Here is a 14,335-nt window from a genome sequence, read left to right as displayed (position 1 = left end):
TTGTTCCGTGAAATAAATCACGAGGCACACCACCATTAAAAAAGTTAAAAAATTTAACTCTGTGCCGCCCTATATTATAATTATGACTGTAAGAAACACTTGCCAAATATTGCTTTCCGGTGGGTTAGCGTTGTGTATTGGCGGCTGCCAGGCTCGTTTGCACTGAGCTTTGGGAAAGAGGAGGAGAAATATTGCTTTCCGGCGGGTCAGTGTTGGTTATTGGCGGCTGCCAGGCACGTGACAATGCAAATCGCCCTTCTTGTCGCCGCACGTCGCGGCACACTAGTGTGCCGCGGAACAGCAGTTGAGAAATGCTGCAATAACCCATTGTTCTACATCTAGTGAAGGCAATCCTGTTTCCATGGTGCCAGCATAATCTTTACCCATTGGCAAGAAAAAAGGGAGAGCTTCTCAGCATGGTTGCAGTATTCTTTATGACTGCTCACAGCTAAATACTTATCTGTATTTAGTTCTGTTCTTGCTAGTCTTGAAGATAAGTTATCAGCTATTAATGTTGCCATCATTGTTCCTTTATGGCTCCAACAGGCATGCCTCTAGGTCTTTACCTTTCTTGCCTGGAACACCCAAAAAGGTGATTTCAGCACATGGATCATCCAGAATCTCTTCCGCTCAACAACGCCCTCCTTCCCCTGGCAACATCCGACCCACCAAAAATGACCGCAAAGTGGAAAATGTGAAAAAAGAAATACAGCGGGAGTCTGAGAAGACCACTGAAGAAAAGACAGACCATGCGAAAGCAACCTTCAGCCCCACAGTGGTTACAAACCAAGAAGCACTCCCTTGTAAAACAGAGACCACACAAAGTAAGACTTGACTTATTAGCATTCCAGTGTGCTCCTAACTGCTCTGGTCCACCTTCCAAACAGGTAGCATTTGGGTGCCATTTTGATTTGCTAAAGCCAATGCAGGGAGTTGTGGCAGGCCTCTGAGTTTAATGATTTCAAAATGCTTCACATTCATTGTCTTTGTTGAGACTTTTGTTGAGACTCCAAATTTTGGAGAGCCCTCAGGCAAGAAAACCCACAGTGGCCTCCTCCTTGGTGAGGGCAACCCTCACCATAATAGGCTACCTCCTTAGCACTACCATTGCTGCCATGTTCTTCCCCTCCTGACCACTGCTGTTGCCACTGTCATCTTGTTCACTCATTCATTCATTCACCCACCCTCTGGAGCAAGCAAGCAAGCAGGGAGGGGCTGCTGCTTCTCCCCCCCACCTCCCCTCTCACCACTTATTATTATTATTATTATTATTATTATTATTATTATTATTATTATTATTACACTGCCACTCTGGGCAGCTTTTCTCAACATCAGCTAGCAGACCCTGCCTTGGCAATTTAAAATTCCCTCCTAGTTATAGAAGTTGCATAAACATTTTTGTTTAGGCAACTCTACCTGGTCATGTAAATTTAAAATGTGTATTTGTGTTTTTTTAGCTGTGGATTTATCTAGAGTTTGATAATTGGACTATGTGTACTGCTTTTAAAGACTGTTTAAAAAGTCTGTTTTAAAGTCAGAAGGTTGGCGGTTCAAATCCCTGCGATGGGGTGAGCTCCCGTTGCTTGGTCCCTGCTCCTGCCAACCTAGCAGTTCAAAAGCACATCAAAATGCAGGAAGGTAAACGGCATTTCTGTGTGCTGCTCTGGTTCACCAGAAGTAGTGTAGTCATGCTGGCCACATGACCTGGAAGCTATCTGCAGACAAACGCCGGCTCCCTCGGCCAGTAAAGCGAGATAAGCACTGCAACCCCAGAGTCGTCCACAACTGGACCTAATGGTCAGGGGTGCCTTTACCTTTACCACTATTTTAATGAATATTTTATGCTGTTTTTCTTAAACCACTTAGAGATTCTTTTTATTTAATTTCTCTTTCTTTCCTTTCTTCCTTCCCTCCTTCCTTCTTTCTTGCCTTCCTGCCTTCCTGCCTTCTTTCTCTCTCTCTCCCTCTCTCCCCCCCCCCCCATATCACCAAGATGCCAGGATGTCTAGGTACACAGAATATGCATTGCTGAATATTCTTTTCTTACTGTTTCAGTTGCTGCTCCAGTTCTGCCCTCTGCTCCTTCAGTTGCTTCACCACCTCCTACCAGTAGCAAGCCTTCTGCGGGGACAACAGACCCAGAAGAAGCAACCAGGTTGCTTAGCGAAAAAAGAAGGCTGGCCCGGGAACAACGAGAGCGGGAAGAGCAAGAAAGAAGAGAGAGGGAAGAGACTGAAAGGTGACGATCTCTCAACATTTAGAAGGGATGTAGAGGATGCCCTTTTAGCACAGCGTAACATTTATTTGCATGAGTCATAGCCCCCCAAATCACAATGTTGAAAACTAGATATTGCCCAGCCCTACTGTTTGCATCTACATAGTTCCACCTTATTTCAGACATTGTGATATATGGGTATATCACAATGTTTAGTTGGTGATATATATTGTGATGTTGAAAACCAGATATTTCCCAGTCATAACAAGAACAGAATGCAGGGTAATATGGTGCCCTGTCAGAGGCCAAAATTTGATACCCTCTGGTCCAAAGCCACTTCCCAAAGGCGGGTAAGAGAGGCACTGGGTTTGGGAAGGAGGCACAAGGCTCTGGGCAAGGTCCTGTCTTCTTCCCTAAGCTGTGCAAGTGCTAACTAAGCTTTGGGAAGAAGGCAGGAGGATTCTGGGACCTTGTTAGAGCTGTCACAGCTCTTCCCAAAGCCCAGTGCTTACCAGGCTTTGGGGAGGAAACAGGAAGACACCCCCACCAGTGCACCCTGTTTAGGGGAACCAGTTGTGCTCCCCTAAATTTGCCTCTGCATAATGCATGGAAGGGGAGTTCTTACTTTGGTAAACCCTCACATAATAGTCTCCCAGCTTGTGTTGCCCCCTGCATTCTGAATTGGTACAGGCTAGAGAGAAGTATGATTTGGCCCTTACTAATGGGCTAATGGTGTCCGCCCAAAGAATGAGTGAGTCTCTGTATTTCCAGAGAAGGAAAACTCTTCTTTTTACTTTTTGTGTTATGAACTGCTGCTGTCTGCCGCTTGTTTCTTTTGGTGAATTTGGTGGTTGGAAGCACTTTAATTCAGCGTTAATTCTATACTGGAATAATAAAAGCAAAAATATTATCCCCTCCCCACCCCTCCTCTGCTGTACATTTGTCTGAGGCTCATTCTTTATGCTCATAGACAAAAGAAGGAGGAGCTGGCCCAGAGGATAGCGGAAGAAAGAGCTCGCCGAGAGGAGGAGGCTCAGAAACAGGAAGCAGAGAGGAAGCAGAAAGAGGCAGAACATAAGCAAGAAGAAGAGGAGCAGTTGTGCCGCCTGGCAGAAGAAAGAGAAAAGAAAGAACGAGAGGAAATGGAACACCTTCAGAAGCAGGTTTTAGAAATTAAAGAGGATTTCCACATTTTTATCAGGGTGTATTGCAGAGATAGCTAAAATATGCTTATGTGGCTTTCTGAACTGGTGGAAACTCTCGAGATGAAATTAAGAAATGAAGGGAAGAGAAGACATCCTTAGCACCCTAGAGAATTCATGGTTTAGACACACAAGTCGTACCACCTCATGTGGCCAAACTTGACATCCCACAATACCACACTGGTCTACACTTAGGCACCCTGCATTCCTGCAAAAAACAAATGTAGCCACTTTGGACAAATAAGCATTGCCACCTTAGGGCAATACTTTAATTAGGCCAACCAAAATGTCACAAAATAGTGTAGAAGCTTTTGAGTTCTCCAGAATTCTCAGATGAGATGGTAAACAAAGTGAGGGGTGAGGGAGGCAAAAAAGTTTGCTGTTGTTAGAAGCCAGTTAGTCACAGTCATAAGATGGAATGTGGGAGGAGGCAGCAGACACTCAAATTAGGCTCTGCTAGGAATGCAACATGTTTCTCCTGGTTCATGCTGGGTTTCATATTTTTGCTTTAGAAGTTTTGTTGAAATAGTCTGCTTCTAGTGAGATCAAAACTAGCTTTTTCCCTGTTCTAGTTCTCCATCTTTAACTTGGAAATATAAGGTCGGATCCAGATTTAGTAGCATTTAGAGAAGACCCATTGAAATCAGTGGGACTAATACAGGGTTAAATCCAGACTGAGTCACATCCATATCATGCAGTACATTTCTGCTTTGAACATGTGAGGAGAAATCCCTTTTCTAAAAACTCTGTGCCCTGCTCTGCCCCTGCAACTCCCAGTGCAAATAGCACCTTCAGATGGAGGAATTCCTCTCAGGGTACAGCAGGAGAGGAAAGGGTTAAGCTCCCCCTTTGCACCTGCTCTGATTCCACTAATTATCAGACACTGCCCCCACAAGATGGTGCAGTTTATTAAAACCTGCATGTTCAGTAGAAAGATGCACTTAACATCTTGTGTAGTCTGGCCCCTAAACAAAGTTTTCAATGTATCCTCCCAACATATCATCCATGTACAGAAAAAAAGGAGGTACTTGGTGATAAATACAGACATCAAGAGTAACCATGGAGATAAGAATTATGTACTCCCAGGAAAACGAATGATCCTTTAAGCAGGAACATTGGCATTTTAATTTTTGGAGGAGGCTGTATAGAAGCACAGGGTTGAATTTAGGATCCCACATTTTAATTTGGAAAGCACTGTGATTGAAATACAGAGAAGTAATGAGATTGCACACCCAGTGAGGTTCTTTTACGAGCAGCAGCACCCTCCCCTCCACCCCCAGCCCACTTGTAAGCTGCTTATGAAATCTATTAGAAGCTGATTTCAGTATGGAAATAGAAAAGAACTATGATGCAAACACTGCTGTACTGACACAGCCTCTTGGTGCCTGCTTGTGGGATTGCATAGCTACTGAACACGGAAGTGAACCATCAGGTTAGTTAAAAACCTGATGAGCCGATAAGGAAATGTTTGTTGATAGATGAGTTAATCCATGTTTTCCTTTGTTGTGTTGACATTTAGAAGGAAGAAGAAGCTCGGTTACGAGAAGAGCAGATTCGGTTAGAGCGTGAAAAGCATTTCCAGAGAGAAGAACAAGAGCGCTTGGAAAGGAAGAAGGTAACAGGAAGGCACATGGGCATGTGGAACGGGATCTTGTGTGTGGCTGGAACCTTCCCATTTGGGCAGGTGGCCATTGGAACTTCTTGAGATTTAGCCTTGTGAATGGGCGGTGCTTGAGCTTGAGGGCCAGATTTCCTAACAGAAGAAACTCCAGACCTTTTCCGGGGCTTTTCTGGCCCTGCACCCTCCATGTGTCCATGCTGCACGTGCACAAATTATCCCTCTGATTTGGAACCCTGCACAATCAGAGTTGCAAATCACAGGGAGAAGCAAGCGGGACTGGAGTATTAGATGAGGGAACCAGGAGAGGGAGCATGCAAGGAGGCAGCTTGCTCACCACCTCCCTCCCACTGCCGTCATCTCCCCCTGTAGGGAGCGGGTGGTGCTCTGGTCTAAACCACTGAGCATCTTGGTCTTGCTGATCGGAAGGTCAGTGGTTTGAATCCACACAACGGGATGAGCTCCCGTTGCTCTGTCCCAGCTCCTGCCAACCTAGCAGTTCAAAAGCACACCAGTGCAAGTAGATAAATAGGTGCCGCTGCGATGGGAAGGTAAACGGCATTTCTGTGTGCTCTGGCTTCTGTCATGGTGTTGCGCCAGAAGCAGTTTAGTCCTGCTGGCCACATGACCCAGAAAGCTGTGGACAAACGCCTGCTCCCTGAGCCTGAAGCGAGATGAACGCCACACCCAGTAGTTACCTTTAACTGGACTTCATCCAGGGGTCCTTTACCTTTACCTGTACCTGTACCTTCTTATCCTGCTGCTGGGTTCTTGAGATAGAAACAGGCCCTTTCAGGAAATCCGTGTCAGGGCACTTAATTCCACAACAATAGGAAGAAAAAGAAGTGGCAGCATTAAAAGAGAGAGTTCACAATGTGTTCACAACATGTAGTTAAGGACTAACCACAGTAAAGGGTATTTTTATTTTCTTTGCAGCGTCTTGAGGAAATTATGAAAAGAACTAGGAGAACAGAAGCTGCAGAGAAGGTAGATACTTCACTTCATCCTCTCTTGGTAGAAAACATTGCTACCTTCATATATAGATACATTTTCTGTAAGTGGAGCTTCTAACTTTTTTTAAAAAATGATTTATTTTACAGAAATCAAATGAGCAGCAAAATGGGGAGATAGCAAAGGAAACAGGTATTACTTTTTTGATCCACATCTACTTTCGTTCTGAAATTATTATTATTCACAGCATGACTTGAGTAGGAGAGAATCTTAAAAGCTGGCAATCCAAATATATTTAATGAAAAGTCAATGATGAATCAAAGCACGTGAAAGCACATGATAGTCTGCTACAAACATAATTATCAGTGTGCAATTAAATATATAATTAGAAATACAAGCTTTTATTAGTTTAATTGCCAGATTAATCAACCAAAGCTTTAAATAATTAGTCAGTTGGGAGTCAGTTTTAATCAGTATGGGCAAAATATTCTGTTCTTTCATCAGTCTTTCCATCTGCACATGACCTATGGCCATGGCACGGTCACTGATTTCAAGTGTAATTATGCTACTGCCATAAATTACTGCTATTTGCATTTCGGAAAATATAAAATTGGAAGAAGGGCATAAATTATCCGTTATGATTTCTAAACAAAAGAGGTGCAAAAGGAGAGCTTTCATGCTAGATTGTTTTGTAAAGCCATGATGTTGTTACTAATTGGATATTAGAGGTTTTCCTAACGGCAAGAGGAAACCAAGTCATTTGCAGAGCTTAATTGGACGCAGAACCCTCTATTTCTGTCTTTGCTTTAAGCCCGGAGCATATGATGCGCTAAGACAATCTTTCCCAACCAGGAACTCTCCAGATGTTTTCGTCTCCCAACTCCCATCAGCCCCAACCAGCCATTGGTCAGGGGTGATGGGAACCTGGAGTCAAAAACATCTGGAAGGCACTGGGTTTCAGAAGGATGTGCTATGGAATTAACACAAGAAAAACTGCTTTATACCAAGTAAGTCTGTTGGTGCAACTAAGGGTAATCCAGATGAGCGGCTTGTATCTCAAGCAGGTTATTCAGATCTAATTTTTCTGTGTGCATGTTTGGCACATTAGCTTCCTTGTGTTCATGTTTATTCTGTCATAGATAGTCATAGTCAGTAGGAGGAACTTCATGAGTTGTTTCTGGAGGAGTTCTCACCCCTCCTCATAATTGTTCCTCCCCTGTTCTCTGCTGCTTTTTCTGTTCTGAGCATGTACATGGATTGAAGTAAATGCACTCTTTTCTGTCAAAACTGATGTGGAAAACTTTTTCCCCTTTCTCTAGCTGTGAGCACTCCAATAAGCCCTGCGATGGGTTCTCAGGTTCAGTGTGTGCCAGAATCTCCACGCAATGGGGAATTGCTCACCCACACCCACGTGCTAATTTCTCATCAGCCCACAGTCAACCTTGACAGGTGAGAGACCTGAACTGAGATGTCTCTAGCAATACCTGATGTTTCTTCTTACTGATATGAAAGCATATTAAATCAGATTATTTTCCCTTTTTGGGTGTCTGCATCAAGAAAGTTTTCATCACCTGCTCAACACAACCAAACACCCCCCCCCCCAAGCAATCAAATACACTGCGTTCTACTGTATTCAGTGTCTGTGAAATGTTCCTACATTAAATATTGTAGTTCTTATCAAACCACTTAAAAGCACAGCTTGTTGCTTGGTAGCTAAGAGCATACCCTTTAAATTTTAATGAGAAATTTTCTCCTCTTATCTGCACTACACCATTATTGAAAAAGAAGTTGCTATAGAAAATACATTGCTAGATTCCTGCTTTTCATTGTACAGAAAAGAATGCTAGCTCTTTTACACGAGTGTCAGTATGTCTCTGAGTTCTTTTTTTTTGTAACCAGAATCAGAGCAAAAATATCTTTTGTGTATTCAAATATTTCTTTGCACTTCCTGGACAGAAGGCACAGCTATCTAGCTTCTCACAGTTACACTTTTCACACATAGGCTTGGAGGAATATTGTTTCCCACTCTTCAGAATAAGCCACCGAGAACCTTGTGCTTGGGTATGCCCCTTCTCCTCTCCTCATCTTTCATGCTCAAGAGGAGGCAATCAGAAGCTTCCAGTTTTCATTTCAAACTAACTACCATTCCTTATGATGACCAAATCATCATCTGCATATCCATGAACAACAAAGCAACAAGGATGGCCAACCTGAACAGCCCTGGTTATTGTGCCAGAGCAGGAAAGGTGCCTTAAGGCAAAATAAAAACAGCTTCTCCAACCCTTAACACTGTACAAAGCTCATTAAAAGTGAAATATGTTCAGTATTTAAAGGGAAAACTGCACCCGCCAATGTTTAATTCTGCTTCAAATTAATTAGCAAGTACCACCTGGCTGTCAATATTTATCATTGTGTATATCGGTTATCTGTCTCTTTAGATTGAACATTTTATCTGCAAATTGTGTGAACTCTAGAGAGGTGTATATTGGCAGAAAGGCAGGGAGGCTGCTAGGAGACTAAAACAAGAACACCTGATGCATCCAATTTGCATAAATAATATTGAATTGTTAAATCAGAGGACACTTTCTTGACGCTCATGGGTTATAAGTGCTAAAAATTTGTTATTGGCAACTATTTTGACATGACCAACCGTATTTGCATTGTTACTCACTTTGCACCATTGGTGCCTGACAAATTCTGTGTACATAAATGTTAAGAAGAGCCTGCCCCTCCAGTGACCCATCTAGGCCAGCATCCTGTTCTCACAGTGGCCAACCAGATGCCTGGGAAAGCATGTGAGCTGAGCGTGAGCGCAAAAGTACTCTGCCCACCCGCACTTCCCAGAAACTGGTATTCAGAAGATGCTTCTGACCACTGCTTCTAACAATGAAAGTAGGACATAGCCATTGTGACTATTAGCCATTGATAGCCTTATCCCCCAGTTAGTGTAATCCAACAGCTGGAGCTATATCATTTGATGCATCTAAACCATTTTTGTCTATTCCCATGGCTAATGATTTCCCAGCATGGCTGCCTGAGATCTTTTTAACCAGAATGATTAAAGACTGAAGTGTCAACCTCCTATTTTTGCAAACCATGTGCTCTTCCACTGAGCTGTGAGTTTACATTAACAGACGCTAGTCTAGTGTCAGGCAAATGCTTCATATTGCCAGTGCATGAAAAACAAAGACAGCACTGTAAATTCATCTAAGAGTCTTGAACAGTTGTTTTCATAAAATTGTAGAGTTGGAAGGGTCCCTGAGGATCATCTAGTCCAACCTCCTGCAATGTAGGAATATGCAGCTGTCCCATACAGGGATCGAACCTGTAACCTTGGCATTATCAGCACCACCCTCTAACCATTTAAGCTATTATATTCTTGTCACTGCTGTGGAGCTTGTGTTGATTCCAGTGAAATCAATGTTTTAACAGTGTAGCAATTGTTTCATATTATATTTAATGGAATAATGTTACTGCAGTGGCTGGGGAAACAGAGCCAGTTGGGCGGGGTATAAATAATAAATTATTATTATTATTATTATTATTATTATTATTATTATTATTATTATTACTGTATTACTGCTACTACTACTACTATTATTATTATTACATAGATATGATGCGATTGTTTGACTGGAAATGAAACTGCATGATATGCAGTCAGTTACACCGAGTTAGTACTGACTTCTTTATACAGTGATACCTCGGTTTACGAACTTAATCCGTTCCGGAAGTCTGTTCTTAAACCAAAGCCATTCTTAAATTGAGGTGCGCTTTCCCTAATTAGGCCTCCTGCCGCCGGTGCCCTTCCACTGTTCGGATTCCGTTCTTAGACCGAGGTAAAGTTCGCTAACCGTAATACTACTTCAGATTTTGCGGAGTTCGTATACCAAATAGTTCGTAAACAGCGCTGTTCTTAAACTGAGGTACCACTGTATAATACTATTTCTACTGTCACAATTATTCTCGTATTGATAAAAGCAATGTGAGGTTATACATTAAAAAAATATAAGAATCAGGATGTTAGCATGCTAGATAGAGGGAGGATTCTATCAAAAATAGGACATTGATCTTCAACTTGTGGGAAAGGCCCTGACCAATGTGTAGCACTGCTGCTTTTTCTTAGAGGAGAAACAGACATCAAATGAAAACATTTGTCTTACCTCTTTAATGGAAATCAACGCAGCTGAAAAGCACTTAACCTTTTGTGACCTAATTATTATCAGTGGTAGAAATCAATTATTTACTACAACAAAAACGGTGCAAGTGCTAAACTTCGCACACTGTATGCAGTAGTGTAGCATACAAATGTAGAAGAAAAATAATCTTAAAGTGTTTTATAATCCATAAGATATTTTCATTATATTTCAGTAATCTCAACCCAGGAAAACATCCAAATGAAAATGGAGTGTCTATGCAGAATGATAATTTTGAGGAGGTCATCAGCTTACCCATGGGAACGAAACCATCCAGGCTGGATGCTATGAACAATGATGATAAAAATAGCCCTGACATTTCTTTGACTCCCATTTTGGCCTTTGAAGAGAAGGGGACCCTAGGGCCATTGCCTCAGGTAGATAACGTTCAAACACATCAAACAGCAGGTAGGTTTGTTTAAAATCTCTTGTTGATTTTCTAACGGGCATGAAGTGTGGCATCCAAGATGTTTCTAGCAAGTGTCTGGATTCAATTTTTTATTAAGTGCAAGTTCAGGACATGGAACAAATTGTATAACCTCTGCATTAAAAACGTTTGTCATGTTGCAGCCCAGTTGGAAAGATAGAAATAACTAGGAACCTGCTGGTTCGATTCACTGGGCCAATCTAGGATTTGAATGAATTATTCACCGCAAATAGGAAGAGCATATACCTCATCCTTTCTCCACCCAAATGTGTGATCTTTAAGAAACCGGCTGTTTTGATATAAGGGTGAGGCAAGATGACAAGATGCAAAGGGCAGGGTTCTTATAACTTTAGCAGAGGTACAGGAATAGGAACGTCAACCAGTGCAGCTCTTTTTACCCCTTCATGACAAGAAGCACCTGTAAGCAATTCTATTCTCTTTTGCATCCGGTCACCACACAAAGCAACTAAGTCCTCGGTTAACATTTTCTGTCTATGACTTGGAACTTGAGCTTCTCTTCCATGAATGGGAGGACTCCCTCCATTAATTGAAGGAACTCTGACCCAATGGAGGCTCTGCTAATGACCCACTGATTTCCCCCTTCAGCCTCCCACCCTGATCTCTCCCACACTGTTCCAGAAAGTCCCTCAACAATATCAAACATATTTGCAGGTGGCACAGGGTGGGTAGAAGGGAGAATCGGTGAAAATCACCTCTTCTCTCTCCTTCTGCCCACAGAAGTAGCCAGCGTGTTTTTTTATTATTAATAAAAGTACTCTTTTTTGCTGTTTGTTCCCTATAAAGATCTTTCTCTCTCTGCTAATTTGCTCTTTATTGGCTTTTCTTCTAGAAGTTGTCTGACCTCTGCTTACAAATTACCAAAGGTGGCATAAAAGTCTCTGCAGCCAGTGGAGTTCCTTCCATGCTATGAAGGAGTGTGGTAGTTTTTGCACTCTCGAGTTTTCTAAAGATTTCTTGGACACTGTTTTTGGGTTTTTTAAAAAAGCCATAGTAAAACCAGCAGAAGAATTTATTGGGAATAGACTTGGATTACCTTTCTATCAAATAGATCTCACCACTAGGAAAAATCATGTTTCATGTGCATAAATTGCTTATATCCAGCAAGTTCCTGTTATAGCATAACAGATATTTTCTGCATTCTTGAAGACAAAAGCTTCACTGGATTCTAACAATAACGGGCTGATTGGGGTAATGGACTTGTTTTCTGTTGTTTTTGAAGATGGGTATCTGGTTTTAAAAGGTATGTAAAATCAGCAAAGTATCTTTTACATTTTACGGATTGAATACTTGAAAAGTAAATGCCTCACTGCTCTACAAGTAGGGCTGCTGGGGTGTTTTTTTATTTAAGCCTTTTGGTTTAAATATTATTGCAGAGAACTCTTAATTATGGGGGCAACATAGAGGCTTCTGTATCAGGTTCTTGTAAATGTAACTCCTACATGGACATTCTGTATATTTAGGCATCACTACCGTCTTCTTGCATTTTCTTCTAAAACAAATAAAATAACATAGCAGGTTTTAAAATGTGAAAAATCGAAAGCATTATTTTTTCATGGATGAAATGGAAAACCTGTTGTTATCCTAGATAATGTATTTATTAATTTTGTTCTGTACAAAATAAATCATAGAAAATGTGCTTAAAAACTACATTGTAAACTTGATTTTTCCTAGTTTCCCTTCTGTAAGGGAATGCAGGGGATAAAAGCAAAATCTTCTGGCATGATGTGGATCATTCAGCCCCATACTTGGATAGTAATGGGGAGTGGAGAGCTCTCTCTAGCTGATGATGTGATTGATGCAAGAGACTCCTACACACCCAGACCAGATCTTTTTCTCATGGTGTTTTAGAAATGCAGACCTCTGTGTGGTCAACAAGAACATAATTTGGAAGGCTCTAGTCCTTTCTGTTGAGGTTCTGGCTGGGACAGCAGGACTTGGGCTGCCTGTAACCTGATTGACTTAGACTGAGCAACCCTGGTTAGGATTGTTTCAGCGTACAAGTGCTGTAGGCTATTCGGGTGAAAGTTGTATGTTCAACAGGAAGCTCTCCTATCCTGTGATTCCATGTGCTGCCCCTGACATCCCCCCCTCTGATTTTGCACCTCCCACTGCTATGCCCAGACCTGTAAAAACTTTGCCTGTCTTTCAGTTTGGTCTTTTCTTTTATATCAAACTTGCTATAAGTGGATATCGCTAAAGTGATACGTTGCACTTTAAAGTGCTGGATGATGTGCTAGTTCAAGTCAAAAGGAGTGCTTGGTGTTAGTGTGTGATTGGGCAGTTAGTGTGTAGCAGGAAATCAGTCTCCAAGGGGATGTTGTCATAAAGAGAAGTGATTTGCAGCACACTTGAATTCATGTAATTTATTGGGTGCATGCTGTGTCAAAGAAAATTACGGTATGAAAACTGTGTTGGGAATTATGTGAGACGATGCTGCTTTGTGGGCTAGAGTGAATTGGAGGAGAGGAACAACAGCCAGTTTGGACTTTTTTGTAATTATGGTATAGCAAAACCAAAATAGTTTTATGTTGTTCTGTATGCTCCCTGTACATAGCTATTTTTTTAAATGCCCAAAATATGTAGTTTTTGCTTCTATATAGGATATAAGTATCAAGTAAACTTCATATAAAACATGTGCACTTTTAATATTTACTTGTTGGTGCACTGGTTGCTGTTGAACAAATATAATGTGTCTATTTGGGGATCTGAATAGAGGAAATTTCATCTTAGCTCTTTTGTGTTCGAGTTGGAGATGATGTACTTTTTGCTCTAGTTTAATACAAAACTGTAGTGTTCATGTTTCCTGTCTAGAGGGCTATACATGGTTTTTAAACCCTTTTTATTTTTCAGCAGAAGGCTAAGAGAAAATAGCTACCAGTGTCATCCTGACTCCTGTGTGCCACTGTGGAACTCCTGAACAGACAGGCTTTCCCATTCATGTCAATGGAGATAACAGGGGAATCCCTTATAGGCAGGAGAGCTCTGTGTTAGCTGTGGAAGCCTTTATACGTGCAAGTTAAGAAGCTATTGATGTATCGGGGCATTTGCACTTTTTAAATAAAGAGAGAAAACCAGGGTGCTCAGGTGTTGAATTGTAGCCATGTAGTTGCTCTGGTTTGCCAGAAGCGGCTTTGTCATGCTGGCCACATGACCTGAAAGCTATACGCCGGCTCCCTCGGCCAATAATGCGAGATGAGCGCGCAACCCCAGAGTCGGTCACGACTGGACCTAATGGTCAGGGGCCCCTTTACCTTTACCTTTAGTTGGGCTACTAGTCACATGAAATAACATAAACACAACAGTAGTCGAACAATGTCACAATGCCCACCAGCTTTGATGGTTTTAAAAGGGGGTTAGACAAATGATTGGGGGGCAAGGCTAAAAATGGCTACTAGCCATTGGTGTGGCTGAGTCCTATCTTCAGCATATGTTGCTGTTGTCGTTTAGTCGTGTCCGACTCTTCGTGACCCCATGGACCAGAGCACGCCAGGCACTCCTGTCTTCCACTGCCTCCCGCAGTTTGGTCAAACTCATGTTTGTAGCTTCAAGAACACTGTCCAGCCATCTCGTCCTCTGTCGTCCCCTTCTCCTTGTGCCCTCCATCTTTCCCAACATCAGGGTCTTTTCCAGGGAGTCTTCTCTTCTCATGAGGTGGCCAAAGTATTGGAGCCTCAGCTTCAGGATCTGTCCTGCCAGTGAGCACTC

At 42.1% G+C, this 14,335-nt stretch overlaps 1 protein-coding gene across 4 annotated transcripts in view; it reads left to right on the top strand.

Moving 5' to 3' along the window:
• The window catches only part of MAP7 (microtubule associated protein 7), a 104,421-nt gene extending 92,144 nt beyond the window's left edge, over nucleotides 1-12,277 (top strand). For 2 of the 4 annotated variants that reach the window (XM_060272709.2, XM_060272711.2), the window contains exons 10-18: nucleotides 547-824; nucleotides 2,056-2,239; nucleotides 3,186-3,378; nucleotides 4,937-5,032; nucleotides 5,972-6,022; nucleotides 6,136-6,178; nucleotides 7,306-7,435; nucleotides 10,358-10,559; nucleotides 11,460-12,277. In XM_060272709.2, the coding sequence (XP_060128692.2) occupies nucleotides 547-824; nucleotides 2,056-2,239; nucleotides 3,186-3,378; nucleotides 4,937-5,032; nucleotides 5,972-6,022; nucleotides 6,136-6,178; nucleotides 7,306-7,435; nucleotides 10,358-10,559; nucleotides 11,460-11,540 (1,258 nt within the window). In that variant the 3' untranslated portion in view covers nucleotides 11,541-12,277. Of the gene's footprint in view, nucleotides 1-546; nucleotides 825-2,055; nucleotides 2,240-3,185; nucleotides 3,379-4,936; nucleotides 5,033-5,971; nucleotides 6,023-6,135; nucleotides 6,179-7,305; nucleotides 7,436-10,357; nucleotides 10,591-11,459 lie in introns of all 4 variants that reach the window. The other 2 variants (XM_060272710.2, XM_088667264.1) reach the window with 1 other exon arrangement.
• The last annotated feature ends 2,058 nt before the right edge of the window (nucleotides 12,278-14,335 follow it).

The sequence above is a fragment of the Zootoca vivipara genome, chromosome 3, assembly GCF_965207765.1.
Source record: "Zootoca vivipara chromosome 3, rZooViv2.hap1.1, whole genome shotgun sequence".
Taxonomy (NCBI): domain Eukaryota; kingdom Metazoa; phylum Chordata; class Lepidosauria; order Squamata; family Lacertidae; genus Zootoca; species Zootoca vivipara.
Note: the sequence above shows the minus strand (reverse complement) of the source record. Positions and strands in the feature narration are given on the sequence as shown.